Genomic DNA, 27,795 nt, shown 5'->3' with positions numbered 1-27,795 from the left:
GGTGGAGGGGGCGGTACTGGTGGTTGTGGTGGGGGTGGTTGTTAACTGGACTGGCGGGTTAGTCCATTTCTGTAACTAGCATCTCTTGTTCTCATCTCAATTTGTGAATATTACTAGCCACCGTCATACACGGTTTACAGAGTACAGGCTGTCAGTATAACGGGTCAATCCAGCCATTGCATCGGTACTGTACTGTAGAAATTCCAACTCTAGAACAAACCACACCACGCCATCGCTCTACAATCCAAAATATGTTCCTGGTCCAATCAACATATACTCCAGATCTTGAGACCAATAACACAAACCCGAGATCAGATCTGTTATGAAACAAAACCCCCCCCCACAAAAAAAAAAAAAAGGTAAAAAATCTCCATCCTACATCACAATACATTTGCTTCGCCGTTTACTCCTCTCGTAAATGGTTTGTTCATTCCACTCCTCAATGCGTCGCCGCCACAGGTCATGTGCAGCCGCTTGGGAGCTTGCCGATAGCGTGGGGTCAGTCGAAGCCCGGTGGTGGAGGGGCTGGATCACGTCTCCTACCGGTGATCGGACTTCTTGGGATTGAAACCGGCGGTCGACCATACGGTAGGGATGACTGGGACGACGCTGACTGCCTTGGAAGACTTCGGGCGCATCGTACTGTGGAACCGATGAGACTCGGAGGTTCGGGGAGGAGATGGAATATCGGCGGTTGTTGCCGACTTCCGGCGTAACGGGTATGGACTCCGGAGTGTCGATTCGGGCATGCATAAGAGGTTGCTCGAGCGAGAAATTACCATAGTCGACTTGAGGATTTGATTGGGGTACAGACGGGTCAGTAGAGAGCAGCGGCACAGATCGGCTAGGCTGCACTGAGTAGTCGGTTATGCTCTCCAGTTGAGGTTGTCTCTGGTGTTCGACCGCTTCTTGAAGGGGGGCTACTAGCGGTGCTTGGCTTTCAAGGTTCGGCGGAGCGCCGGTGGCGGAACTTTTTCTCCTGCGCATAATCGAGGTCGGTCTTCGTACTCGTTCGAGAGAGTCGGGCTCCCGGATGCTGTTCCGCATCAAGCGGGAGGCTAGCCTAACACCGGCAATACTGTTCAACCTTTGCAGCGAACCCCGAGAGGGCGCTTCCTCGGCCATACTCTCGAGACGGCTGGTTTGCGAGCGTCGAACATCGGCGGGAGGTTCACCAACCCGAGTGATGGGCTCTGTTCTGGAAGGTAGCAAGGTTGTTCGCAGATACTCGGGTAGGGGTGCATCTGGCACGCGAGAATAGGGTGGAGGCGGCGGCACCCAGTTGTCAGCGTCGCTTTCATGAGGAACCTGGAAAGCCTGAGGAACTGGTCTCGGGGTCTGGGAGAGACGCTGCGCATTGCGAGGCTGAGGGTTATGTCGTTCCCTAGTATGAGCCACTGCGGTTGCAGCGCGACGCAGGGTATCTCTTGACCGCGGTTGTGTATTGTCATACGGAGACTCAGGAATATGATATGCGTCCCCATTCGACGAACTTGAGAAGAAGGAGCTGTTGCGGCGGATGTTCGGCCGAGACGAGTGGTAGACAGAACTGGCCGACGGATATGACTCTCGCGCAAATGCTCTTGCTCGCGGCAAAGTGGCGTTGGCACGGTGTATGCGAGTCCTTCTCCGTTCTAGTTCCACCTCTGTCGCCAGACTCGAGTCTGGCTCGCTAAGCATTTTCGGTTCGGCATCGCCGACCTCAATACTGATCTCAAGGTGATTGCCATCGCTTGCCGACCGTGCAAAGTCCAGCAAAAGGACTCGTCCACCATCAACAGGCACATCTTCCTCGCCAATTGTTGGGGGACTTATGCCGCCTGGCGCGACGGCCACCAAGCGCCTGTGTTCTGCGGCCATCCCTGGGCATTCTACCCAATGGGCTGCAGTCATACCGGGCATATCACTTACTTTGTGGCCCTTGATGAGTACTTTCGGTTTGGTGAGGGACCGCTCTAGTCGGGTTGAGCAGTCTTCGCCAACTAGCGCGCCTTCATGCGCCCAGGTATTTAAATTCACATCTGAGTCCACGGTTGGTCGTGCGCTTGTTGCAACAGGAGCTATATCCAGTCGATCAGGTATGCCATAAACCCAAAGGCCGGACTCTTCGAAGCCAGCCGCAACCAGTTCCCCCATCGCATCAACAGTAGGTAGCATGATGGGAGGGGATTCTCTTAATCCGTCATCGGACATCGGCGTCACAAAGTAAATTGTGCCTGAACCAGTATTATTGGCTCCAAATGCTCGAAGTGAATTGATTTGTTCGTCAAAACCCAAGATCCAACTACCCTCGCCCTCGGAGTGGAGAGGGAGCATACATGCGCGACTGAACCCCGTGGTGACATCTGGGAAGAGGATTTGGGTCGTCCACATCCGTCTCTGAACATCTCTGAGCGAAAGTTCAGGCTCTGATTCGGCGTAGAACGGGACGGATATCGTGACCAAACCGCTATTTTGGGGATCGGCGGAGGTGCCGAGAAGCATGGCTCCATCTGAAGAGAAAGAGACAGCGTCGACGCCAGAGCAGCGGACTGCTCGTCTTTCAGTAGCTAGCACCCCTTCTCCGATAGCATGTACTTCAATGCTATCATCGTACGCAATAGCAAGCACACCTCCCGTGGGGGATAGTGCTAGCGTTCGAGGAACATCGTTCAATGTGAGATCTTGGACCAGCCTTGCTTCCTCACTACAAAGACTGTAAATATTGACGCGATGGCTGGAAGAAACCACGGCCAGCAGAGAGCCATCGTCTGCAATCGCAGCATGTAGTGGACGCCTCCAGGTTTTGAGTTCATGCTTCACTGAAGCCGAGTTTGAAGTGACGTCAAGAACCACGATTCTAGAAGAACTGATGCACAAAATCAGTTGGCCATTGGGGGAGAAAGAGAACCTGAAAGCTTCACCCTGCGGAAAGGCAGTCGACGAGCTCATTGAGGTCGATATCAGCTTGATCAAAGTCCTGCGAGGTCGCAAAAAGGTCTCGAAGGCATTGCGTCTGATTTGGGTGCAAAACAGTTGTTTGAGGTGTGACAAATCGCATGGCCGACATGGCTCGGCAACGGCCTTCTGAGTTAGAGAAAAAGACGGGCATTGAGTCAGATGGTGAGAATAGAGCACAGTCGAGTCAGAGATCCGTCTCCATTTGCGATTCAGTAAGGCGAGCGACGCGAATGTGTTAGCATCCGCAACGAAGAGTATACTATGTGACTTGTTAAGAGCGAACCGCATATAAACCGCGCACGGCAGATAAGAGAGCTGAAAGAGACAGGCGTCTAACCAGCGCGGCAGCTAGAAGGCAATACTTACTGCTCGATGACTGTGCGAGGTAGACGCGCAAAAGGGGAAGAACGCTGCTCGCCTGCGAGCTCTTTCTCGTCTGTGATCGGACCGCGTTGCAGCTTGGTCAAGCATGCTGTTGGTGGTGTTGGATGCTGCGCATCATCATGATGGGGCCCTTCGAGCCGCTCAGCCAAAGGTAATTGAACCTCCTCATCCATGATCAACGAGGACCAACCCATGAGTGTCTACATTTGCTGAACACAAATGCAGACACAGTTCTAAAAGCAATTGTATCCATCCAGCATCATGACGGAAAGGGATATAGGGGAAAAGTTAACAGGATTTCAGAAGCAGGATTCCAAAGGCAGGATTTGGCGCTCTTTTGGCGGGGGGTGGGTGGGAGTGGAAAGCACGGTAAGCGCCAACTAGCGACCCCGGTGGCTGTGTCTCTCCCAAACGCAGACCAATGCAACGGTGATCGCCGGGCCTGGTTTCAGTTGACGAAAGTCAATCAGACTAAGCTCTAAAGAGGCATGAGATAACGGAAGGGACAACAGAATCCATGCGCTGGCTGCATCAGTGCATGGTGTAGCGAATCAATAACTACCCAGCTGTAGCTGACTACTGGGAGTAAGTACTTACTAGTAATAAGTAGTGACTTTGGCCAGGCTGAGTGAGGGTCGCACGCGCCAGGCGGGGAGGAAGTAGAACGGATGCCTGAGGACAGACTCAGGCGGGCGGGGGAGCTCTGTCCAGTCCCAGTTAGGCTTAGTCTCCCGACATGAATACGGCCTCCGATTTAGGAGCACGTGGTTGGCTTAAGTCGCTGACTCATCCATTTTTTTCCCCACAACTCGCCGCAGCCGCAGCCGATAAGAAGGAAGATTTTATCGGCTTTGGAGAAAACGCAAGGGAATCATTTCGCGCTGAATGTTCCGATCACGACCCCTCAAGTGAAAACTATCGCTCATCGCAATGCCTACTTCTTTGTGAGCGCTCAGTGACCATGCAGTACTTGGCGCAGCCTCGCGAATAGCTCCTCCCGGTCCAATGCTTTCCCCTCTCACTCTCAGAATCATCTAGCCGGGAACTTACTGGCCTATCTCCCGATCATCTGTGGCTGGCCTAGATCCGATCCCTCCACCACACACGCTTCGCACTCGACGGTCTAGTCTCGCCCTCTACCACGACCGGCTCAATTCGCGCCACACGCAATTGGCTCTTGATCAATTGATGAAACTCCTAAAATTCACCGATAAGGCCGCATTCCGTTGAGACTCATCATGTCGTCCACGACAGCTGCAAGCAGCAGCTCCACTCAGAAGCTCGCCTCTCCGGGATTCAATGCCGGAGCCCGACCATACAGGTCACATAAGGTCAGGGCATGTGATTTGTGCAGGAAGCGCAAGTCTCGGTGTACGGTGGATATACCCGGGCAGTCGTGCCTGCTGTGTCGCGTGCAGGGCGCCGATTGCCATTACCAGGAAGAATCCAGCCAGGACGCTCCACTGTCAAACGGACATGACACAAAAAGATGGTCCGCAGACCCGGCGCAAGTTTCCACTATTGGCCAGAAGCGCAAGCGCAGCTCAGAAGTCAGCTCGCCAGCCAGCGTCAGCCGCCCACGGGCATCCAGTGTTCCCCAGACAGATTCGATCGGTGGCCATCGCGGAAGCGAGTCCAGATTTGACGATCCTCATAATGAGTCAGTTCTCATAGTCGGGCCCGTGGTGGCCGACGATGCCCAAGTGATTGAGAAGTACATGCCCACCGAGCGGACCAGCAAGTCCGTAGAACCGAAGAACAACACGTATAATGTCTACTCGAGCGATCCACGGAAACCCATTCTATACACAACTGTCTCAAGGCGAAGGCAAGGGATGCGCGTTGGGATTCCGCCAGGCGAGAATCAGAAGGAAATTCTGGAGCAAATATTGGGGCCCTTCAAGCACGACCTCGTTAGACTGTATGCTTCTCGTTCGTCTAGGTTCGGACCGCAGTGATATACTAATTTCCAACCACAGTTTCATTGACAGGTTCAACGCCGCGTTCCCTATCTTCGATGGAGAGAGCTTCTGGGAAGCCTTTATTTCTGAAACTCCCGGTGACCCGCCGGCCTCTCTCTTGTGCCAGGTCTATTCGATGTCTTTGGTGTATTGGAAGCATACGCCCAAGCTGGCTTGCCATCCCAAACCAGATGTTCGATACGCGGTCAACATGACAGTGGCTGCTTTACACGAAGAGTTCTCGGCCCCCGGTTTGTCCACCATAAGCGCGGCTCTCATCGACCTAACAGGGCGCCCAATCTTCTCCATGACCGGCAATGCGATCAGTAGTGGTCGTATGGTCTCCCTCGCACACTGTCTCGGACTCAATCGCGACCCTAGTCATTGGAAGCTATCACCGGCTGAGAAAAATCACCGCATCCGCTTATGGTGGGGTGTCGTAATTCATGATCGCTGGTAGGTATTGAAGCTATGAGAATCGACTTGGTCACTGACATAATTCCAGGGGGAGCTTCGGACATGGTGTACCACCGCAGATCGCCAAGAACCAGTACGATGTGCCTCTTCCGACAATCGATGTACTCATACCACCAGCATCGCGTACTCCTGAGCGCGTGAGGGCCGCGCATTGTCATATTGCTCTCTGTCAATTAACTGAAATTCTGGGGGAGTTGCTGCCGTTAGTCTACGGTCTGCAGCACCGATTTCCGCGCGAAACCACCAAGAAAGTGAGGCAAATCCGGACGGATCTCGACGTTTGGGAGGACTCGCTTCCGGACTGGCTGAGGAACCCTCCGCGAACCTCGGAGGGACGCATATCGGGAACAAGCAGTCTTCAACTAGCATTTTTGGCTGTGAAGATGCTGGTGAGCCGGGTGGAACTGAATGTGAGCAATATCCGTCCCTCCGCTCAGGAGTCTTTTGCGTAAGCAGTTTTAACCAAAAACCCATAGGAGGTCAACAACTCGGAGACAGAAAACCCAGAGGCACGCCGATATTTCCAGACCGAATGCCGCAAGTCAGCCGAGGAAATAGTGCAATTCATCTCATCACTTCGTAAGGAGAATTTCCAAGAATTCTGGCTTCCATGTGAGTGCCCATACATTACAAGCCACCTCAGCATCTTTCCTCCCGATGCGAGGAAAAAAAAAAAAAGTTTGTTGACAAAAGATACAGACAGCGCCTTCCACCTTACCACAACCGCCACCCTCCTCGTCCGCTGTGCCCTCGAAACCACCGACAGCGAAGTCGCCCGCTCCTGCCTCACCAATGTCGAGACCTTCCGCGCCATCCTGCGCCGCGTCCGCGAAGATGAGGACTGGGACGTCGCCGACATGTGCCTCGATCACTGCGAGCGGCTCCTCAGCCGCCTACCCGGCAGCAACCCCGGCGCCACCAATTCAGACGGAACGAGTGCCTATGGTCCCGGCGGTTTGGGTGATACTCACGGTGGCCCCGGCGGCCCCGGCGGCGCCTCCACGCGCCTCGTCAACCCGGCCGCCATCTCCCTCCCCGAGACGCAGACCAACAACGACATCGTCGACGACATGATGTCCATCTCCGGGACGTTCGGCACGATGGACGGGTTTCCCTTCGATATGACCGGTATCTGGGACGTCTCGGTCTTTCAGGACGTGAACCTATCCTGAATTCCCTCCTGGGATATGTTCCGTGACGGTCAAGCGTTATCGAGAGGGAGGCAGCGGTGGGGGGGCGAAGAAGCGGGAGGGGGGGGAGGCCGGTTTATGAGCGGGGCAGGGCGGACAGCACTGCATGGCATTAATCGCATATCTTAATATCTAGAATCTTCGTTTCATTTTCTGTCTCTGTTATCCTGCTCATTCAACTGGAGCATGGAAAGCATCACACCACACCACTTGATTTGAAGATCTTTCAACATAAGAGTCGAAGTGAGCGAGAAGAAGGGCAGGAGGGGAGGGAGGCTTTTTGTTTGGTTTTGCAAATATACCCCAATTGAGGCCGTGTTTGTTTGGGAAAATCGGTTGCGATTCTGGTTTCTCTTATACTATAGTCATAAAAGGGAATACATACATTTCTTTTCCGCCCAATGATCGATATTGTTTAGTACCTCGTGGGAGACGCGCTTTGAAAACTGAGTCTGATGGTCGTTGCTGGATGTGTGGTTGTGGAATATATACCGCGCGCACCCACCACCCATTAGTAAACGAGCACCAAGAGAATTGAACCACCAGCGCCTGTATAGAAACCCAAGGCTTAATGCAGTGCTTATAATACTCGAAGCCAGTACATGATTAGAATTTATTTCCAGTTTATACATAACCCTACCCCTTGAATGGACAAGACAACACAAGAAAATGCTTCCTATTTTACAATTATCCCGTGATCACGGAAAAAAAACCCCTGCTTCTTGAGAGAAAAATGAAAGAAAACCCCGGCCCCGAGAACAATGTACCCCAGGTATACGTGACACATAACGACAGTAAGAGAGAGGGAAGGAGAAAAGCGGAGAGAGACTGGGGCAGAGGCCTTTGTTTGGTGGCGCTCAGATCAGAACGAGCGCCCATACCTGACGCACATCATGATGGGGTGCTGATGCTCATTCGATCAAGAAACACAAAGCAAGAGCAGCGAATCGATTTTTGAAGTCATGCCTTTTACTGCTTCTTGTCACCAGCACCGAACATGCCGGTCAAGGAGCCCTTCATCATGGCCATCTGTTCCTGACGGGCCTTCTCCTCCTCGGCGGCCATCTCGGCCAGCCACTTCTCGCCGTTCTCGCGGATCTCCTTCTCGATCATCTCGTAGTTCTTCTGTCCGCGCTCGCGGATCTGATCCCAGAGCATCTTACCCTGGGCCAGACCCTCCGAGGGGCTTTGCTCGCCGTCCAGAGTCCGGTTGGACTTCAGGCCCAGAGCCGAGGCGAAGCTGCCCAGACCCCTGCGGGGGCGGCGCTTCTGCTCCTCGGCAAGTTCTTGCTCGAAGCGCTCGCGCATGGCCTTTTCGCGCTTGGCGAATTCCACAGGGATAGAGGTACCCTCGAAAGACTTGAGAACGGGGCGCACATCCTCGACACCCATACCGGCGAGATATTCCAGGAAGGGAATCAGAGCGACCAAGGTCTTGTCCTTGGGGTCGCCGCGCCACTTGTCGAGAACGATGGCGTTCTCGGGTTGCAAGCGGGCGTGCTCCTCCTTGGTGTCGATGAGGATAACCTTGGAGAGGTCACGGTTCAGGTAAGACAGATCCTATTGGAAGTTGTTTAGTGAGGGGAACAAAACCAGGTTTAAATCGAGTCAATTGCCTCATACCTTGATGTATTCGCCGTCCTTGTATCTGGTGGCCTCTCTGAACAGGGGCCAGCGGATGATCCGGTAAGGGTCGAGCTTACGGAGCACCTGGTCGGCCATCATGCTGGGCACACTGGTGAACAAGACGAGCTCATAGTACTGGTTCAGATACCGAAGGAAGTAGTCCACACCGGGCCGCTTGGCCACCCGCCAGCCATGTTCACGGCTCCACTCGCTGTGTACCAGCAGGTCCTCCAGACTCAGTACCAGTGTGTAGGGCTGGCGCATGTTGGGATCCTCATCCGGCAGCAACTTGGGGAAGGCCGGGTCCTTGTAGTAGCTGGTGATGTCACTGAGACGGGCCTTGGCGCGGTTATACCACAGACCAAATCCCCAGCCAGACGGAGTCTCGGGGTGAGCCTGCTCTTCCAACTCGTTTTCCCAGTTGCGGCCCAGGTAGGCTACTCCACCGGCACCGGCCATCAAGAACAGGGCGGAGAACAGATTAGCCATGCGGGCGCGCTTGCGGTCGAGGGAGGAAGTGTAGTGGTCTTTGGATCGGTCGCCGCGACCCTCATCTTCAGCGTAGTCTTCGGCGCGGGAGGGATCCTCGGTGAGATTCAGAGTGGTCGAAGGACGGCCGGTCTGGCGAGCTTCCAGCTCAGCCGCAAGGGTGGAGGGGATACCCTGGGTGAGATCGGGGAGGGGCTGGCGAGGGAGTTCCTTTTCTTCGGAAGCGGGGGCATGTGATTCAGGCTAAACAATCTCACAAGTCAGAATAATGGAATGAATATCAGTGAGGAACAGCACAACTCACCGGGGTCTGTTCGGAAGAGGCATTGCTCTGCGGGTCGGCCTTGGTATCAAATTCGACTTGCTCGGCCGCATAGTCTGCGGGCTTGTCTTCTTGCTTGGGTGCCTCGGCAGGCTTCTTGGGCTGTGTGGCCTTAATGGAGTTGGGAAGCTTGTAGGCAGGTTTTGATTTACTGTTCTTCGCATACCAGCGCGAGTGAGGAACGGTGATGGTGGAAGCACGGACGGTCGATGCGAGGACGTTAGGCCTCGTCAGAGGCAGTACGGCACGGCTAAGCATTATGAAATGGGAGATGGGGGAAACGGAGAAAGGAGGAGATTTATGGAATTGATAGGAATAAACAATTTACACATGCGCCGTGGAAGCACACACAGCACACGGTAGCCTTGAGTGGGAGAGAAGAATAGATGGAAGGGTCAAGATGTCGAGATGGGGGAAAATCGGCAGAGGTCGGCGGGCGGAGAAGAAGAGCTGCTGCGTCTTGCTTCTTTCTTTCTCTTCCGTCACTTGCAAAAAAAAGTTCAAGGCACGGACGGACTTTGCACTGTCCGGGAGGCGACATATCCCCGGAGTGCAGTTCCGGATCTCATATAAAATCCTCCGCATTCTTCCCCTTGATGATACTTTTCTTTTTCTTCTTTAACCAAATGAAAGTTGAAACCCAGTCCACAAATTTGACCCTTCAAGCCTCTTTTATGCATGCCGGGTTGTATTAGCTGGGGAGACCAAGGAAGTTTTGCTTCAATCCCACACCCAAGAGCCGCAGCAAAGGTCTCCTCTGCAGCTGCAGCCCCGTTAGTGGGATACAATTCGATTTTTCGCCTCCTCGGCTAAGTTGTAGTTGTCAAGCGCCCTCTTCTTCGATCAACTTGCATCCGCTTTCATCTCCCGGTGGTCATGTTGTCATAGAACACGCTTCATTCTCTGCTGTGATTCCAGCCGTTTAATGTGACGATGGATGACCAAAAGCCTGTTATCCCTTGATAAAAGATAATTCTTGCCACTTTTATTCGTATCTGCCGTATAATTACCTTCTTTTTGGTTGTTGGCCACACGCTCTATAGAAGAAGAGGAAGTCAAGCTATATACTATTCCTATTCCCTATCGAATTTCCAGCACAAGCAAGCAAAGATGACCTCGTCCCTCACCAAAGACCTGGAGAGACTGAACCTTAGCGGCGGCGGCGGCGGCAACCCCAAAGCCTCGAAGAACCTCCGCCCGCAGCGCAAGAAAGGCAAGGCGCCCATCGAGCCCTTTCGCTTCTTCGACCTCCCCTCGGAGATCCGCCTGCGCGTCTACCACTACGTGCTCTTCACGCCGCGGCGGCGGCGGACGCTGCGCGCGGCGGGCAGCGTGGGCGCCTCCTCGAAGAAAAACCCGCCGCTGGCGCCGGCTTCGCACCGGATCGCGCTGTTCCTGGCCTCGCGGCGCATGCACAACGAAGCCGCCGACTACTTCTACTCGACGCAGGTGTTCCGCCTGTTCCACCTGCAGGACTACTCGAAGATGCCGACGGTGCGGGCGATCGCGCCGCAGTACCGGCCCTCCATTGCCACCATCGAGCTGATCCTGGGGTCGAGCTGGACCGACCCTCCGATCTCGTGGCGCGTCAACTCGTCACTGGGGCTGGAGGAGATGGTCCGCATCCGCACGCTCAAGGTGTTCCTCGAGGTCGACCCCTCGCACCCGGTCTTCGAGGGGTTCCGCATCTCCCGTGACTTCTATACAAACTTCTCTGGGAATATTCTGCATGAGGTGCTGAAGAGGCTGCCGAATCTCGAGTACGTCGAGTTTGATGCCTGGCCGTCCGTTCGCAAGAGCGGGGGTCTGATGAAACGTCTGCTGCATGAGGCCCGCTCAGCCCACAAGAAGATTGCCTGGGGCCCTGAGCGCGGTTGGACGGATTATGACGGGGAGGAGTTTGACGAGGACGCATACGGTCTCAAGGCGCAGGAGGCCAAGGCCGAGGAACACCGCGCACAGCAACTCGCTCGCCTGAGGTCGATGATGCCTGCGGGCTTTGTACCGGAGACGCTCAGACCGGAGACTATTACGGTCGCGGATTCGTGATATGAGAGACGATTCTATACGCACATACACATACACACTTGTATTTTATACGATATATGCACACGGTCGGAAGACGAGGGTGTGTTACTGAGGGATGGAGCCTAGCACATGCCGGCATTCTTTGCATCATAGATTAGATTCAGCTTAGATTGATTAGCGATGTTCATGGTTTATGAATCGAAAGTGCTTCTGCAGAGTCCAATCCCTAGCATCTATAAAGACCCAAATTGAAATGTTAACATGATTCGTTGCTAGGTACTGCCAAGTCTAAGGACTAGATAACCCTTCTCCGCCCATGAAGCCTGCCTAGGAAGAAGAAAAAAAAAGTGCTTTCACCTCTGGTATGCATTAGGAGACAGGTGTTATACGTCGATCAAAACTCGATACATGTTCAGAGCTCCTCGTCCACGTCCATGCCAGCGCCACTCTGAGACTCGTTTCCGTTGGATTGCCGAGCCACAGATGCCTCCTTGTCGATCATCTGCCGGGAGACAGCGACAATATTGTCCTCGATCAGCTGCTGACTGACGTCCTCAATGTCTGTATTACCATGTTAGTCTCACACAACACAGGAATGTGAAGGGCATGCTTACGCTTCTTGGGGTCGACCTTTCCGACATATCTCGTCTTCAGTTGGTCTTTGCTCAACTCCGTCTCTTCCTTAACCCGCTTCTCATAGCCTTCAGCCAGACTTACGAGCTGCTTCATGCGCTCGACATTATGTTCACCCTCGTCATGGAAGTCCTTCATCTGCAGTGCTTCCGTCCAAACGTGCTTGTGCAGATTCATGAGCATGTTCTCCTCCAGACCCGTCTTGCGGTAGTTGATCGCAATGCTGTAGTAGTGTCTGTTTAGGCCGTGGATCAGAGCCTGGATGGAAGGCTTATTCAAATGACCGAGGTTGGATGTGGTCTGACGGGGCTCCTGGCCCATGACGACAGTCTGCGGTTGAATGAGACGGAACGCATCGATAACGACCTTGCCCTTGACGGACTGGATCGGGTCAACGACAACGGCCACGGCACGGGGGGTAAGCTGCTCGAATGATTGTTGCGTGTTGATATCGACGGACGAAAGCCAGCATCCGAAACCAGGGTGGGAGTGGTACCAGCCAACGACGGTTTCGGGCCTGTGGACGACGCGTAGTCAGTAAGGTTGTAGCCGTGCGGATTCGAGCCTGGCTTACCGTCCGGTTTGCCGCAGCATGTCCATCATCTTAGTCTGGAAGACAGGGTCCACAGCTTCGACACTGACACCCGTACCGCTCTGAGGCATAGCAAAGACATCTACCACCCGAACCGTGTATTCATCAACGAATTCACCAAGCATGAGGCCCATGACTTCCATAGGAACACCTGCCCGACCATGCCTTAACATCTTCAAGAGGGCGAGCGACGAGATGTGAACGGTTTCGGAGTTATCAATCAGGTTGGGGGTATCCTAGAGCATTCAGAGTCAGCTATCAATATCACCGTGGAGTACCTCTGCAAGCGAAATTGGTAATGCCGCAACCTCGCGGGGGACGGCATATGACGGCCTGGGAAACAGCAAAGCAATTCAAGCTGAGGAACTCACACCACCGGGAGCTCCTCCGCCCATGCCCATGCCCTGGGCCGCCTGGAGCATTCTATTGAGACGATCCATGATTGATGAGGCGATGTGAAGTAAGGGAAGTTAGATGGAAAAGCAACAGCGGATGACTTCCTGGGCGGAAGCTCCAATAGGAAAGAGTCGGATGGATTGAAGAAAATTGAGACTGCAGAGAGATGCGGATATATCACAAGATATGAATGATCGGTGTTGAGAGCTAGAGGGCCAAGTAAGCAAGAGTGAGCAGCACGGAGTTGACGGGAAGATGAGTGATGAGCGGCGCAACTCAGCATGAAGCCATCGGTCGAGCTTCCAAGAAGCCTGACGAAGGCGGTGGAGCAGCTCGGGGTTCCCGCCTTTGCGTCTCCCCTTCCTTTCCCTCTCTTGTTCCCCCATCATTTATCGTTCGCCCGCCTTATGGGGAATGCCTCTCACTTATCTTACTCTCCCTGCCACAATCAACTCGCTTGATTGACTGACGAGGGGATTCATTTTGCTCACTCAGACTTGGCTTCTGCCTTGGCCTGAACCCCACCCGGAGTTTTCTTACTTTTATCCAGTTCCGTGAAGAGACCGAGAAAACACCGCGCTGTTCATAGAATCCCAACTTCCAATTCTGTGAGGATCCGTCTCGTGTACTTACACGTTGACCTCCAAAATGTCGACTTCCTTGCCTCCCTTGGACCCCATTACCAATGGATCGGCGGATCGCGGTAAGAAGGTCGCCTACTTCTACGATTCGGACGTGGGCAACTATGCCTATGTGTCGGGGCACCCGATGAAGCCCCATCGCATAAGGATGACGCACAGTTTGGTCATGAATTATGGTCTCTATAAGAAAATGGAGATCTACGTGAGTTTATATGACACTCTCCTGTTCGAAGGATTGTGCTAATCGCAAAATCGCCACAGCGTGCGAAGCCGGCCTCCAAGTACGAAATGACCCAGTTCCACACCGATGAATATATCGACTTCCTTTCCAAGGTCACCCCAGACAACATGGACTCTTTCGCCAAAGAGCAAAGCAAGTACAACGTCGGTGATGATTGCCCAGTATTCGACGGACTTTTCGAATTCTGTGGTATCAGCGCAGGAGGTAGCATGGAGGGTGCGGCCCGATTGAACCGGAACAAATGCGACATTGCGGTCAACTGGGCTGGCGGTCTCCACCACGCCAAGAAGAGTGAAGCCAGTGGATTCTGTTATGTGAATGGTAAGTCCACGGAGAAACCGGAGGCAGATAACGACGTTTGCTAACCGGCTGGTAGACATTGTTCTTGGTATTCTGGAGCTGCTACGCTTCAAGCAGCGGGTTCTCTACGTGGATATCGATGTCCATCATGGAGACGGTGTTGAAGAGGCGTTCTATACCACTGATCGTGTCATGACGGTCTCGTTCCACAAGTATGGTGAATACTTCCCGGGGACCGGTGAGCTCCGCGATATCGGCGTGGGCCAGGGCAAGCATTACGCTGTCAACTTCCCCCTTCGCGACGGCATCGACGACACCTCTTACAAGAGCATTTTCGAGCCCGTTATCAAGAGTGTGATGGAATGGTACCGGCCTGAAGCTGTGGTGTTGCAGTGCGGTGGTGACAGTCTCTCCGGTGATCGTTTGGGATGCTTCAACCTTAGTATGCGCGGTCACGCCAATTGTGTCAACTTCATCAAAAGCTTCAACCTGCCAACTCTAATTCTGGGAGGTGGTGGTTACACAATGCGTAACGTGGCTCGAACCTGGGCATTCGAGACCGGTATCCTTGTGGGAGACAATCTGACGGCGGAGCTTCCTTACAACGACTACTACGAGGTTAGTTTGACAATGCAGATCTTCTATTACATAGCTAACAAGCATAGTACTTTGCTCCGGACTACGAACTGGATGTGCGGCCCTCGAACATGGACAACGCCAACACGAAAGAATATCTTGACAAGATCCGGACGCAAGTAGTGGAAAACTTGAAGCGTACTGCATTTGCGCCATCTGTGCAAATGACTGACGTACCGCGGGAGTCACTTGTGGATGGTATGGATGACGAAGCAGACGCGATCCTGGACGATTTGGACGAAGACGAGAACAAGGACAAGCGCTACACGAAGCGCCGGTTTGACCAGTACATTGAGAAGCCCGGCGAGCTTAGTGATAGTGAGGACGAGGATGAGAATGCCGCCAACGGGGTGCACCGCAAGCCCCAGTCACTCAAGCGGAGAAACCAGGTCAACTATCGGAACCTGGATGTTGCCGATTCGGGGCCGGAAAGTGGCATGGCTACACCTGTGGCATCCTCGCTTCCCGATGATGACATGGACATCACCGCCGACACGAAGATGACGGAAGCTCCAGAGCCAGTGACTGAGGCGCGGGCTTCGCCCCCGGCTGCTGAGCTGCCGTCTAGGACGGAGGCGGCATCAGATGCAATGGAGTTGGCGCATGATGGGCCAGGAGAGCAAGCTGCTCCCCAGGCGCCCATATCTCGCCAACCATCCCCGAAACCTCAGGATGAAGACACGACAATGGAAGACGCAGGAGACGAGGCGCCTGGGCCGGAGCAGACCCGGAGCGCACCAGGCGCCGGAGAAGCGGAGAACAACGGCGAGGAAAAGAAGGCCAACGCAGAGACCCCTGCTGTTGAGAAGGCCGTGCCTGATGATTCGTCGGTGCCCGCTGAGAGCCAGTCACCGTTGACAGCGGCCGCCCAGCAGCCCGAGACCAACGAGGTCGAGATCAAGCCCGCGGCTACATCAGCCGATGCCAGCGAATCGAAAGACAAAAGCCCGGAGGCTTCTAAGGGCGACTCGGCTGCTCCCAAGGTCGAGCCGGAGACGAGTGATGAAGCCAAGGAAGCCACGAAGGAATCGCAGCCTGATGAGCCCACGAAGAGTGAGGACTAGGGCTGCTGTAATCTCGGGATTGCTGGCGCACGGGACGGGCAGTAATGGTGTTTCTGGTTGATCTTCTGCATGGGAATTAATCCTCGACATATATCTCTGGCTTGCTTGTTGCTTTTGTCTTTGCTTTCTTCTTCTTAGATGTATGTACTAGGTGAATGCATGATGATATAGGATGTTATGTATTGTCGAAGTGGGCTATATGTAAGATTGCTCTATTGCTTCAGCTTGATTTGTAGAAGTGTAGAAGTGAATGAAGTAGGGAGAAGTGCATGCAAACTAGTATGCTTGTACAGCTGTACAGCTCCCAGCACCTTGCAATGCAGAGGCACAATAGACAGTACTTTACATACTACTAACTACTCCGTACATGATGATATGACTATGGTAGGTAGCTCCAGTAGTGACAACAACCTCTGGGAGGTAACTGTGAACCAACCCAACACCACCGGCTAACCCCAAAGCAGCAAGCATATCACATGACCAGCAGCCAGCAACCGCAGACTAGCCCTAGGGCATTTCCGAGCATCGACCAATCAGAGCGGCGCCGCCAAGATTTCATCCCACTGAATGGGCGGCCACTAAGCGAGGAATCGACGGTGACCGCCCCGACCGCCCACACCGTCGCCCGCCGTGTGCGAACCCCCGACGCCCGCCCCGTGAGAAAGAAGGACCTGAGTTGTCGTTGTCGTCCATCGCCCAATTCTTCATCTCTCCCGACAACCCCCGTGTTTAGAGATACACAGCAGCCAAGATGTCTCAGAGACCGTGAGTTATCCTTCTGTGTTTTGTTTTGTGGTTTTTTTTTTGGAGGGGTGGATTTGGGAGAATTGCATCGCAAGAGGGGGAATCTTCGTGATCAGCCAGGATATTTTCGAGGGACGACAATTTTCTCTTATGCCAGGAGGTGCACGATGATCGACTACCTGGGCTTGGGCCGTCGCGTCTTCCTCTTTTCTTCAACATGGGCAGAAAAGATTGAACGAATTCGACCTGAAGGATAGAAATGTGCTGGGAATGACTACTACAATACACTCGGTTTTGCGAATCTTTTTCGATGGGAGGATTTTGTGCCTCAATCTCCTCCTGCCGGTGTCGAGAACCGGTACCAGGTTTATCGAAAAGTTTTCCGACTACAACTGCGACCTTCGGTGACGGTATCGATTAAATGTGTGAAACACTGCGGAAGAGAAACTGGAATTCAAGGATGCATTTTCTTTGGGGGGAAGTTGGAGCTGAGCTCGGATACAAGGCTACAAGCTACACAGCAAGGACAAGAACCACCCAGCTGACATGTTCATCTTCACAGGCGTCCCTCCGGCAACAAGCTCAAGATGACCCTGGGTCTTCCTTGGTACGTGTGCACCGCATGCTTCCTTTCACCTACCCCTACTGGATGAACCCAAAACCAATTTCGACATCGACTACTGCACAAGATACACCACCCCCAAAATCTTTACAAAACCCCCGGACACCAGACGATCACCCGAGTACCTGTGCCTATCGCATCCATACTAACAACTCCCAACAGTGGCGCCGTGATGAACTGCTGCGACAACTCCGGTGCCCGCAACCTGTACATCATCTCCGTCAAGGGTATCGGTGCTCGCCTGAACCGTCTCCCCGCTGCCGGTGTCGGTGACATGGTCATGGCCACCGTCAAGAAGGGAAAGCCCGAGCTCCGTAAGAAGGTCATGCCCGCCGTTGTCGTCCGTCAGAGCAAGCCCTGGCGCCGCGCCGATGGTATCTACCTCTACTTCGAGGACAACGCTGGTGTTGTAAGTTGCCTATCCCCTTTGTTGCCTGTTCCGAGCAGTTTTTCCCTTCTGGTGCAGGTCGCTAATTCTGGGGAATCTAGATTGTCAACGCCAAGGGTGAGATGAAGGGTTCCGCCATCACCGGCCCCGTCGGTAAGGAGGCTGCTGAGCTTTGGCCTGTAAGTTTGCCTTCCAGAATGACTCTTTGTGAGGGAATCTCACTAACAACTCTTCCAGCGTATTGCTTCCAACTCCGGTGTTGTCATGTAAAAAAAGCCTTGATTTATATGCGGGTGTGTGACAAGCGGATTTGGGGAACGATACCAAGCTCGGAATCATGGGTGCGCCAATTCAAATCTATGACCTGAAATAAAATGAAAATGAATTCATAAAAACGTTATTTCAAATCCTTGTAGTGGTGGTGTCGTAGGAGGATGTTGTTTCTTGTTTTACTTGCATCTGTAGACTGCCTGTGGATGTGAGCAGCGTAGATCGTGTGTGTGCCATGCTTGTAAATTAAGTCTATGTTTGCGCTATATCTCTCCAGATGCTATCGTATGTCTCTTTATAAGTGACATTGGCTGTATGATGCTCACTTTCATGTCTTCGTCTTCTGAGGTCGACGGTCTGCACCATCCTTCTTTCCTTGCAGCTGGTGCGTGTGCTTTAAAGGCATAAACACCTTGAGGAGCAGTGCTACCAGTCCAATCCCCAGCGTCACCAAGTCCACCACATGCACCGCCCACCAGATATGCTGCACCCCGGCGGCGCACATCTGGATCTCATACTCCCACTCCTGCTTGTCCGTATCAAACCACACGGACAACAAGCCCGCGTACCCGCCATACGCACCCATCATCGACCGCATGGTAACCTCGCGGATCGACGGCGTCGAGGTCTCGGCCTGTGCCTGCGGGGAGTAGCGTCTGGCGTCCCATTCCCAGTCCCTTTCATCTGCTCCGTCTTCCGAGTCGTTCTCGTCCTTCGCCTCCTTACCATCCGCTTCAGCTTCAGCTTCCCCATCAACATCACTTTCCCCGCCAACTTCACCCTTCCTCCTCCTCACAAAATGCAAAACATCACACCCCTCATGATCATGCCCCGTCAACACCAACCCCTTCCTTCCCCCCCCCCCACCCACCACCGCCTCCCCCTCCTCCCCACTCATCCCAAACACCCCCTCCAACACCCCATTCCCACTCACCCACTCACTCAGATGATTCTGCTCGCGCAAACCCCCCGCGAACCACCGCTTCTCCTTTCCATCAACACCATCACCACCATCATCCTCCTCGAAGAATTTGAAAAGCGGCGCATCCACGCAGACCCCTTCCCGCTTATGCAGCGGGAGATGCGTCAACAACAAGGTAAACGTGGAGCGGTCGGTCACAGGCGCGAGACGGTCCGCGATGAGCCCGTTGAGGTACTCGTAGGAGGCGGACTGGATGTCCGGGCTGTAGGCGGGTGTGTCGAGGGTGAGGGAGTTGAGGTTGATGATGTGGATCTGGGGAGGGCTGTTTTGCGGTGTTGTGTCTGTGTCCAAGCCTGAGGAGTTCAGCCAGAACTTCACGTCCCAGTTGACTTGGCCGAAGGTGGATTCAAAGCGCGAGATGCGCGCGGCGCTGGCGTCGCCGGCATAGCCGATGTCGTGGTTGCCGACGATGTTGAGGATGCGATTTGTCCAGGGGGAGGGGTGGGTGGTGGCCGTCAGGGCGAGGGTGTTGTTGTTGATGATGTTTTGGTTCTCGGTGGTATTATCCGTGTGGGCAAGAGAAGAAGGAGGAGAAGGCGGAGGAATGAAGTTGTCACCCCGGACGCCACCCCGGAACACCCGCTCCCAGTATCGCTGGCCCCTGCGTTCGAATTCCTCGTCGCTGACCCATTGGCTGCCGATCAGGTCCCCGAGGACCGTGACGTGGGTGGGCTGCGTCCACCAGTGGAGCGTGCGGTAGATGTGGGCGAGGTAGTAGTCATTGCCTAGGAGGTCGAGGCGTTTGCGGGCTGCTTTGAATGTGCGGGGGAGGTCGGTGTGGAGGAGGGAGTGGAGGGCGGCGGTGATGGCTTGTTTCGTTGCGCGGAGGTTGATCGTGCGGAAGGTCGATTGGTTCAGGGGAAGGTTGATGTCGGAATCATTGTGGAGGGGTTCGGCGTTGGACTCAGAGATGTTGCTTGGAAGGGTGTCAGGCGTAGATTCGGCATTAGCATCAGCATCTGTGGCTGCGGTCGAGTTCAGAGAAGGTGGCGGAGAACTGCACGCAGCCCGGATCTGCGCCCAGTGGTGTCGCAGACGCGCTGGTAGCTCATCCTCCGGCTTGGGTAGCGAGCTGTCTCCCTCGAGTTGAGGATCTGCGAGAACGAGAAGACGAAACGGCGCTGCTGGTGCGGGTTCAGCGTCTGTGGGTATATGTTGTCGCACAGTGGCCAGAAAAGCATTGGCACGAGAAAGAGAGTCGTGTGGCAGGGGAAAAGCGCAGCCGTGGACGACGGGATACAAATATAGATACAGGCTGCTCGTCACGGCCAGCGGGACAAGCAGTGCCAAAAGACGGCAAAGAAGAGACTGGAGAAACATTCAAATAGAGTAAAGGAGTGTGGTTAAAGAAAAGAAGCATTAGGGACAGAGAGGCATTACTGTTAGGTTATTGGGGGTGAAGTTGTTTCAAGGTTGGTCGATGCAGCGGGAAATCGATGGGCCTAAGCTTGCGTCTCGGCCCGCCGATCCTCTCGCTTCACTTCTGTCTGTAACTATCTTATGGAGATGACATGGCATTCTCGTAACAACCAAATATTAACTGAGAAAGACATAGCAAGACACAAGATTATTACATGACAAGCTCTTGATATCCTTCAACACCGTAGTACCCAGCACCAGCACATGGTGTCCAGAAGCAAAACGGCTGCGCCCACGATTCTTGAGAATCACTGTCTTTCACCTACCGTGCTGTTTGCTCCTTCAATTTCTACTTTGCGAAACCCTTTACCACCATCGTCTGACTTCTGGCCGCTGTCACTTGCCTCTGCGCTCCTGGTCCCCTGACTGGGCCCTTCCTCGCCAGAATCTAACGCCTTGTCACTGGTGCTGGCACCTGCGCTTTTGATTCCCCTGATAGGTTTTCCACCACCACTGTCGGAGTCCTCAGTGTCGGTGCTGCACGCTTCCTCGCTGGTACGGGAGGTAGTATCAGGCGAATAGAGCTCTTCTTCTCTGACGCTGACATATCTACTAAAAGACGTAGCAGAATTGATCTCACGGGACTCTCGAATGACTACTGTATTCCTGCGAGCCGATCTAGTCATGTATCTGGGTGAATCTTGGTGCGCTGGACCGGAGATAGCGAGTGGGAACTCGGCTGGTGCTCTGCGAATGACACTGGAATCGTGCACAGCGAAACCGGGGCGTGGTGTGGCATATTCCTGTCGCTCCTCCTTGATGTGTTGCTTTACACCATCAAATTCCACCTCGTAGTCACGTCGGTAGGTTCGCACCGGTTTCTGGACAGTGGGGTTCTTCGCTTCGTCGGTGTTGGAGGACATGGCTGTTACTTGTCTCAACGAGGACAGCAGGACTCGAAGACGGTGATGGGCCCGGTAGTGTAGGTGTGGGTAGATTGTGATCGATGTGGAGGGCTCTAGGTATGAGTAGGGATGATGGTGAAGGGTGCTGGGAAGGGGTTCCATACACGTTGGCCAACGTGTAGAGAAGTGGTCCGCATTCACTGAACTGCCCTTCGAGCATGCAGTGGATGGATGCACGCATAACAGGGGTGAATAGTAGGCATCGCTGGGGTAATAGCTCGTGCTTGGCGTTCACTGTATATGGGGTGCTGTGTTTCTTGGCTCTTGAATGGAAAGCGCGCAGAGAGTCATACATAGTGTTGTATTTCTCCCTCACATGAATTTGCGAGATGCACGAACATCATCCCGTCTCCCATTCATGTTGTCTCTCATTTTGGTCTTCTATGGTGTCTTTGGCTCTTTGTCCGCTCAGTATGCATTTACTTGACGGAAACTGAGAATAGTGGTTACTCTTATCTACGATCCCAATGCCATGTTTGTTCTCTCAAGTGTACTCTCTGGGTAGTCAAAAAGCCGTCAACTGTCATGGGACCAATATTCACCCAATCTCTCAGATAGTGAGGACCAGGTTTTACATGACTGACTGTACCCAATGTGCCTAATCTTAGTCAATTCTCCTTGTGCAGATTGAAGAGTGAATACCAGAGTCAACTGGTCGTCCTACCTGCTATGATTCTAATCATGCTTCCTCTTAGTAACGATGGTGTAGAAGCGAGTGTGTTCTAGTGGGTAGTTGTGGCACTGGATTCGTTGATCAACCTTATAAGACGAGATAAGCAGCATCTAAACCAGACAGAATCAAAACATTGAGAACTCATACAATAAACTCATGCAATCCAGCTAGTATCTAATCAAGCTATCAACTCATCACAAGCCACCGCGGACTATCTCGGCCGCTTTGAAAGAAATTCCAATGGGTATATCACATCAACGCCAAGCGAGCTCGCCGTCATCACTACAAGAAGGTAATAGAAAGAAGTGCGGGCGAGGGGGGAAGAAGAATAAGAGAATAAGGGAAAAGGTGGAAAGAAAGTGAAATCCCAGGCTGCATCACTGTGAGTCTCGCATCGACTCTGGGACCAAAGACGCAGGGTCAGTGTCAACGTCTCCCAAAGGCTTTGACAGCTGGACGCCCTCCTTGCTGTCGCTGCTGGCACGCTGCCCGTCCAAATCAAGCCCTTTAATCATCAAGCCTCGTTCTTCGGGTGCGTCTTCTGTCTCTGCGCCTGTCGTCTTCCCTTCGGTAGGCTCAGAAGGTGCTTTGGATGATGCGTCTTCTGTCGCTGTGGCCTCGGGCGCCGCCCCCTCCGCTCCAGCTGCCGTTCCTGCCATCAGTGCCGGCGGCCGCTGATTCATCAACTGCGCTTCCTTCAGGCTAATGGTACGCTGCTTATTTGTTGTCTCTATTGGCAAGTCCATGTCCCGCTCAATGGTCGCCTTCATTAAAGCGGCCATCCAGCGCCGGCCCTCCTGCACGTTGTCAACCTGGAAATAATGGACTGCCGGCTTGGTAAACTGCACTGTCCGTGAAGAGCCCGACTTGGGTGGCACCAACTTGAAGAAGAATGGCCCCTCGTTGCCGGACTTGCTGACTCGCGGTGCCTCGCTGGTGGGAATGGGATCCGACGAGGAAGATCCATCAGCCAGTTGCACGGAAGGAGCAGGCGCAGTCGGCGACCCGGTAGAGCCGGTGATAGTGGCATGCAACGCAATCATAGGGTCGTGATCGGCACGTAGCACGCGATGCGCGGTGATGTCAATCAATCCCCGTTCCTCTGTGTCCTGTTCCGAATAGTAATACGACAACCGACGACCTCGCAACACGAATAGTCGTGGCTTCCACGTGGTGATCAGGTTCGGGGATTTCTTCTTCATCCACCCGACGTAATCGCAGCCTGTCATCTGCTCCTGCGGCGATTTCTTCTCCAGCCCGCGCATGTAAGCACTGGTGTCCTTCTTCGACTTGGACCCAGTCTTGACAGATGGACGGGAGCGGGGCCATAGACCACTTTCCGTTGCCTTTCCGGAGCCGTCCGTGCTCAACCGTTCAGAACTCTTGGTGGTCGAAGGGGTCGTGGATCCGGTCCGGGCAGGAGCAGGATCTCGATCCCGAACTGGAGACGGTGGCGCAGCGGTGGTGTCGACGCCCTTGTTCACCACATCCGACATCGTGCGGATACCTACGACACGTCGAAACTTTTGAGCGCCAGTCTTCGCTGGTTGCTGAGACGAACGGGATGTGTCACTTTCCGACTTGCCGCCGAATAGCGGACCGAATAAATTGGACCCTCCAGAACGATCCTCGATCGCGGAGACTGGAGCCGACTGTGGTGTTCGCCGGTCTACCAGGCGAGTGCTGAGACTGCGGAGTCGTCCCTTCGGTGCAGGGGCTGTAAAAGACTTATTGGGCGGGGCAATAGGCTGCACAGCCTTTTCTCGAATCGAGTCCATGCTGCTGATGCGCGAGTGCCGCTTCGATACCCGAAGAGGCTCGCCAGGGACCGGTGAGATGCGCGCATCGGCGCTCCCAGCCGCCGACTGCCGTTTTTGCAAAAGTCGCCTGTGTTTGCGGGTGTCGCCTTCGGGGCCCGAGAAATAACCGCGGTCCAGGTCATCCGGCGTGGCAGCTGTAGTGTCAGAGCCATTCGACTCGTTCGCACGGTGACCGCCAGTATGCACGAAGCCCGTCTCAAAGGCTGGAGAATTGGCCGTCGAAGTCCCTGCCGATGTTCCCGGACGCGTGGGTAGGCGTTGCTGAGGTCCTGTGGACAGAGACCAGGCGCGATCGAAGGAGCCCCGCTGCGTGGGTCCTGGGGAGCCATCGACAACTCCGGAGTAGCGAGTTGTCGCATCAATGGAGGAGTGTCGGCGCGAATGATTGATTTCCCGCACAGACGCCGCAGATGGGCGACGCGAATGATCCATATACGACGGAGCTTGCGACGGAATCGGGGAGCTACTGCCGGTACTAGGGCCGGTGTTACCGACAAGTCTGGGATGGGGCGTATTCGAGGTGCGCAAAGTCGGAATGCGTGGTAGCAAGGGGGCCGTCTGTCCCGCTCGACTACGTGTGCGCTCCGGCGAGCCTGGGCCTGCGACCAGCGAGCTGCGCGGCAGGGTAGGCGATACTGCCGGCGATGGGGCCTTGGGACTGACTTTGACCTGGTCCTGGAACGTTCGAATCTTGTGCCAAGTCTTCAGGCGACGGCCCATAACCCCAAAGTCAAACTCCTTCATGAATAGGAAGTCCTGGTTCATGTCGAGCAAAACATCGCCGCTGATCTCCTGCTCTTCGAATATGTCACAGTGCTTGTTTTCAATACCCAGCTGACGTAGCTGCCGGGCCGTGTAGGCCGGGGACCATCGGCGAACCTGAGCCTCTTGTGGCTGCCGCTCTTCCTCCTCATCGGTTTCATGCCCATTGATGTAAGAGCGACGGTGATCCAGATGGCTGCTATACTCGCTGGCGGAGTCGTTCAAAACGGAGGGCTCCCGATCAGCCACGCTATGCCGCGGCGTGCTGAGATCGGTGATGTGTTCATCGATCACGCTGAGGGTCTCGTTCATGACGGGACTGTCCTGGCCATTGCGATGCTGCCCCTCCAGCGCCTGACGGATTTCAAGGGAGATCTTGGCAGCCGGCAAGGGGGAAGAGGCGGAACGTTGCTGTGGCTGCTGCTGTTGCGGGGGCGACCGGGGCACCTCGGGGGCGTGTAGGTCGGAGATGCTGGTATGGCGCGAAACTTGAGGGGTAGAATCGCCGCTCCTGGGAACAAATTCAGCATCAAGAGTAGTGCCATCGATCTCTGTCGGGTGCTCGGCCGTCGCCTGGACCGTGGTCTCAGTAGGGGGGCGAGTGCGAATCTTTGGGGCGGCCGTGGTGTATACTACATCGGCATTGTTAGTGCTTTATTGCGTAGGAATACTTGAGGATGATTGAAAACAGGAAAGCCTACCTCCGGGGAAGAGACCTGTCGAACCGGTAGTCAATTCTTTGCCCAGATACCAGCCATCTCCGAAGCCCTCATCCAGCTCAACCAATTCGATTTTTTCCCCGCGTCGCAAAGTCAGCTCGTCGGGGCCGCGGGCATCGAAATCATCTGCGCAGGTAAGCAATTGAAGCAGGAATGGAAATAATCAAAGAAATGGGAAATACTCACGGACGACGAGTAACAAATCCCCGGGAATGACTCCGCGGGGAGGAGCGGCGAGGGCCATTGGGGAGGAGGGGTGGGAGGCGGCGTAATGGCCGAGAAAAGGGTGTGGGGGAGGAGGAACAAGTGAGACTCAAGGGCCGGGCATGGGGCCGCCGCCCAAAGTAAAGATGGTCTAGAATGGACGGAGGGATTGCGAGAGCGGGAAGAAGAAGCAGTAGTCGATATGAATGGGGAAAAAGAGGAGAGACAGGAGGTAGTCAGCAGCTCAAGGAGAAAGAACCAGTCAGACAGAGAGCGAAGTCGATGATGCAGGATGATGGCAGTAGTGGGCAAAATGATGTCGATCAGTTGGGTTTAGGGTATTGTACGTAGATTCGGTGGGTAAAGATGATCAAAGAGTGAAATTCGAGAATTGTAGAACACACCGGGCACAAGAGGAGAGGGAGACGAAGGAGAAGAAGGAGAAGAAGAAAAGAAGAGAAGAAAGAATGCGCGAGAGGAGGAAAAGAAGGGAAGCTGGCAGTAACTAATAGCAGAAGAAGAGAACGACTGGCAGAAGAATTGAAAGCGAACAGTTGAATTGGCAAGCGTCAAGGCGGACGAACCACGAATCGGAGCGGGGAACGGATTCTGTGCTGGTCGGGCAGAATTAAGATTAATTTGGATATAATTAGTAGTTATACTTATTAGTTGATCGGATATAGGATAGTAATTGAAGGGAAGGAAATGGAGAGGAGGAAGTAGAAGAAGAAGTAGAAGAAGAAGTAGAAGGAGAAGGAGAAGCAGTAGAGAAAAGAAGTTCATCGTGGTACCTCATAGCTTATTGTTTGTTGTATCTCTTTGTATGTACCAGTTGACCTCCTCCCCCCCCTTCCTTTCCCTTCCCTTCCCTCAATAACTGCATTCATTTCCACAATGCATCCATCCTCTCTCACTAACTATCCTATCTTTACACACTCCTCTCCCGCCCCAAGTGTCTCTCAGCTAGCTCACCTCCAATTGACAGGTCACGATACCATCCGAAACAAGCCCTGCATTCAAGGAATGATGGATCGCATTCAGCCCATTGTGATGTATCCAACTCCAGCCTAGTCGGGGAATGTTCGGCCATTGCTGTCTGGGTTCGTTCCTGCACACACTACGCTGTAATTCGCGGCTAGTTACTGTTGGTTACTGCTGATGATGATACTGCAGTAGCCATTAGTTAGTGAATAGTTAGTGCGGTGACATTCTACCATGCCATTTCGCTTAGTGGTGAATCGCTCCAATTCAACTTTCTGGCTTCTATCTGTTTATTCACTTTCTTGGTCTTGGAGACAAGTCTATGAACGAGATAAGAGGATTCACATGTGGTCTCCATCTTCTGTTTGCTGGTCTCCCCACATTCTCCTGTCCTCTTTTTCCTTCCATCTGGCTTCTTCGCTCCTATTGAAACAGAGGACAGTGATGAATTGGGTTTATCCCACCCTGTTCACAGCATCATAATTACTGCTGTTCAGGAACCCAAACCAAAAGATCAGGGAAGTGGGAAGAAGTCAACCAACATGCACCATGGCAGCCGCGAATCAACCCGCTTTACAGTCCAGCAACTCCACCGCCCACATATTTCTCGGCGGAGCCCGACCGCGCTGGATGAATCCCTCTCCGCCTACTCCTCATCCTCCTCCGGCTGTTGCTTCATCATTAGATGCTTTCCGCACACGTCCAGTTCCATGTTCACATCGCCCCAACTTGTCGATCCCTCCTCCTCCTCCTCCCCCTCCTTCCGCCAGAACGCTTCCTTCGCCTGGTCCTCCGCAGCCTCCACAGCAGCAGCCAGTACAACCTCCTCCCCCTCTTGCTCCACCATCTCCACCACCTTCAGCATCGCCAGCTGCTCCTCTTGCGGCAAATCTTCCCCCTATCGCTGTCTATCACACCCCCGTACGCCAGCCTCAACCTCCGCCGGGTCTGCCCCAGAATGAGAATGTGGCCGCAGCGCCAGTTCCCTCGTCGCGCCCCACGCCCTCGAATGCCCCGTCCATGACCCCCTCTGCCACGTCGGGGACACCCACGGCAGCCTCAAGGCGTACCAGCGCTGGAACGTGCGCAGTGGCCGCAGCAGGTACCGCAGTAAGGATTGCAGCAAATGACACCGCTAGTACTCGCCAGAAACCGGAGCTTCGCCCGGGCTATCCACCTCAAATCCACGGGGATCCCACCTACTTCCCTCCGGCGGAAAAGAAATTGGATGCCTTTGCACGCGATCCTGCACGAAATGCCCGCCCATCCGTGGGTCTGGAGAATGCCCGCCTTCGCCTGCTGCAAGATGCTCTATCCTGTCGGGACGTCATCTATCTTGTGGTTCATCAGTTATACAGTCTGGCTTCTTACGCGCCCGCCGAGCTG

The 27,795-nt window shown here is 54.0% G+C and overlaps 9 protein-coding genes across 9 annotated transcripts; 4 read left to right on the top strand and 5 right to left on the bottom strand.

The window, feature by feature from the left end:
• Nucleotides 1-333: 333 nt before the first annotated feature.
• Nucleotides 334-3,846, bottom strand: BP01DRAFT_360900 (F-box domain protein). Its single transcript, XM_025576011.1, has 2 exons — nucleotides 3,307-3,846; nucleotides 334-3,199 (listed from the first exon to the last, which is right to left on the bottom strand). Exons 1-2 carry the CDS (start codon nucleotides 3,495-3,497, stop codon nucleotides 376-378), a joined length of 3,015 nt encoding a protein of 1,004 aa, XP_025426904.1. The 5' UTR covers nucleotides 3,498-3,846; the 3' UTR covers nucleotides 334-375.
• A 351-nt stretch (nucleotides 3,847-4,197) lies between these two features.
• Nucleotides 4,198-6,989, top strand: BP01DRAFT_360899 (putative C6 transcription factor). Its single transcript, XM_025576010.1, has 5 exons — nucleotides 4,198-5,245; nucleotides 5,304-5,741; nucleotides 5,791-6,172; nucleotides 6,239-6,374; nucleotides 6,462-6,989. The coding sequence occupies exons 1-5, from the start codon at nucleotides 4,563-4,565 to the stop codon at nucleotides 6,932-6,934; spliced, it is 2,112 nt and encodes a 703-aa protein (XP_025426903.1). The 5' UTR covers nucleotides 4,198-4,562; the 3' UTR covers nucleotides 6,935-6,989.
• Nucleotides 6,990-7,548: 559 nt separating this feature from the next.
• Nucleotides 7,549-9,822, bottom strand: BP01DRAFT_328988 (protein translocase subunit TIM50). The gene is made up of 3 exons (XM_025572970.1): nucleotides 9,372-9,822; nucleotides 8,576-9,310; nucleotides 7,549-8,512 (listed from the first exon to the last, which is right to left on the bottom strand). The coding sequence occupies exons 1-3, from the start codon at nucleotides 9,645-9,647 to the stop codon at nucleotides 7,922-7,924; spliced, it is 1,602 nt and encodes a 533-aa protein (XP_025426902.1). The 5' UTR covers nucleotides 9,648-9,822; the 3' UTR covers nucleotides 7,549-7,921.
• A 194-nt stretch (nucleotides 9,823-10,016) lies between these two features.
• On the top strand, nucleotides 10,017-11,633 carry BP01DRAFT_360897 (uncharacterized protein). Its single transcript, XM_025576009.1, has one exon. It carries the CDS (start codon nucleotides 10,500-10,502, stop codon nucleotides 11,436-11,438), a length of 939 nt encoding a protein of 312 aa, XP_025426901.1. The 5' UTR covers nucleotides 10,017-10,499; the 3' UTR covers nucleotides 11,439-11,633.
• Nucleotides 11,634-11,685: 52 nt separating this feature from the next.
• Nucleotides 11,686-13,416, bottom strand: BP01DRAFT_360896 (proteasome regulatory particle lid subunit RPN11). The gene is made up of 4 exons (XM_025576008.1): nucleotides 13,014-13,416; nucleotides 12,625-12,878; nucleotides 12,032-12,567; nucleotides 11,686-11,978 (listed from the first exon to the last, which is right to left on the bottom strand). The coding sequence occupies exons 1-4, from the start codon at nucleotides 13,080-13,082 to the stop codon at nucleotides 11,830-11,832; spliced, it is 1,008 nt and encodes a 335-aa protein (XP_025426900.1). The 5' UTR covers nucleotides 13,083-13,416; the 3' UTR covers nucleotides 11,686-11,829.
• On the top strand, nucleotides 13,417-16,117 carry rpdA (histone deacetylase RPD3). Its single transcript, XM_025576007.1, has 4 exons — nucleotides 13,417-13,881; nucleotides 13,941-14,241; nucleotides 14,297-14,838; nucleotides 14,886-16,117. Exons 1-4 carry the CDS (start codon nucleotides 13,687-13,689, stop codon nucleotides 15,918-15,920), a joined length of 2,073 nt encoding a protein of 690 aa, XP_025426899.1. The 5' UTR covers nucleotides 13,417-13,686; the 3' UTR covers nucleotides 15,921-16,117.
• A 1,134-nt stretch (nucleotides 16,118-17,251) lies between these two features.
• Nucleotides 17,252-17,944, top strand: BP01DRAFT_307210 (60S ribosomal protein uL14; the record flags this gene model as incomplete). The annotated part of the gene is made up of 4 exons (XM_025572276.1): nucleotides 17,252-17,271; nucleotides 17,449-17,695; nucleotides 17,776-17,853; nucleotides 17,912-17,944. The coding sequence occupies 4 exons, from the start codon at nucleotides 17,252-17,254 to the stop codon at nucleotides 17,942-17,944; spliced, it is 378 nt and encodes a 125-aa protein (XP_025426898.1).
• A 328-nt stretch (nucleotides 17,945-18,272) lies between these two features.
• On the bottom strand, nucleotides 18,273-21,208 carry BP01DRAFT_386933 (uncharacterized protein; the record flags this gene model as incomplete). Its single annotated transcript, XM_025577698.1, has 2 exons — nucleotides 18,273-20,234; nucleotides 20,612-21,208. The coding sequence occupies 2 exons, from the start codon at nucleotides 21,206-21,208 to the stop codon at nucleotides 18,273-18,275; spliced, it is 2,559 nt and encodes an 852-aa protein (XP_025426897.1).
• Nucleotides 21,209-22,184: 976 nt separating this feature from the next.
• Nucleotides 22,185-25,614, bottom strand: BP01DRAFT_191742 (putative polarized growth protein (Boi2)). The gene is made up of 3 exons (XM_025570956.1): nucleotides 25,411-25,614; nucleotides 25,207-25,350; nucleotides 22,185-25,137 (listed from the first exon to the last, which is right to left on the bottom strand). Exons 1-3 carry the CDS (start codon nucleotides 25,466-25,468, stop codon nucleotides 22,301-22,303), a joined length of 3,039 nt encoding a protein of 1,012 aa, XP_025426896.1. The 5' UTR covers nucleotides 25,469-25,614; the 3' UTR covers nucleotides 22,185-22,300.
• Nucleotides 25,615-27,795: the final 2,181 nt, after the last annotated feature.

Source organism: Aspergillus saccharolyticus, assembly GCF_003184585.1.
Source record: "Aspergillus saccharolyticus JOP 1030-1 unplaced genomic scaffold BP01scaffold_57, whole genome shotgun sequence".
Classification (NCBI taxonomy): Eukaryota; Fungi; Ascomycota; class Eurotiomycetes; order Eurotiales; family Aspergillaceae; genus Aspergillus; species Aspergillus saccharolyticus.
Note: the sequence above shows the minus strand (reverse complement) of the source record. Positions and strands in the feature narration are given on the sequence as shown.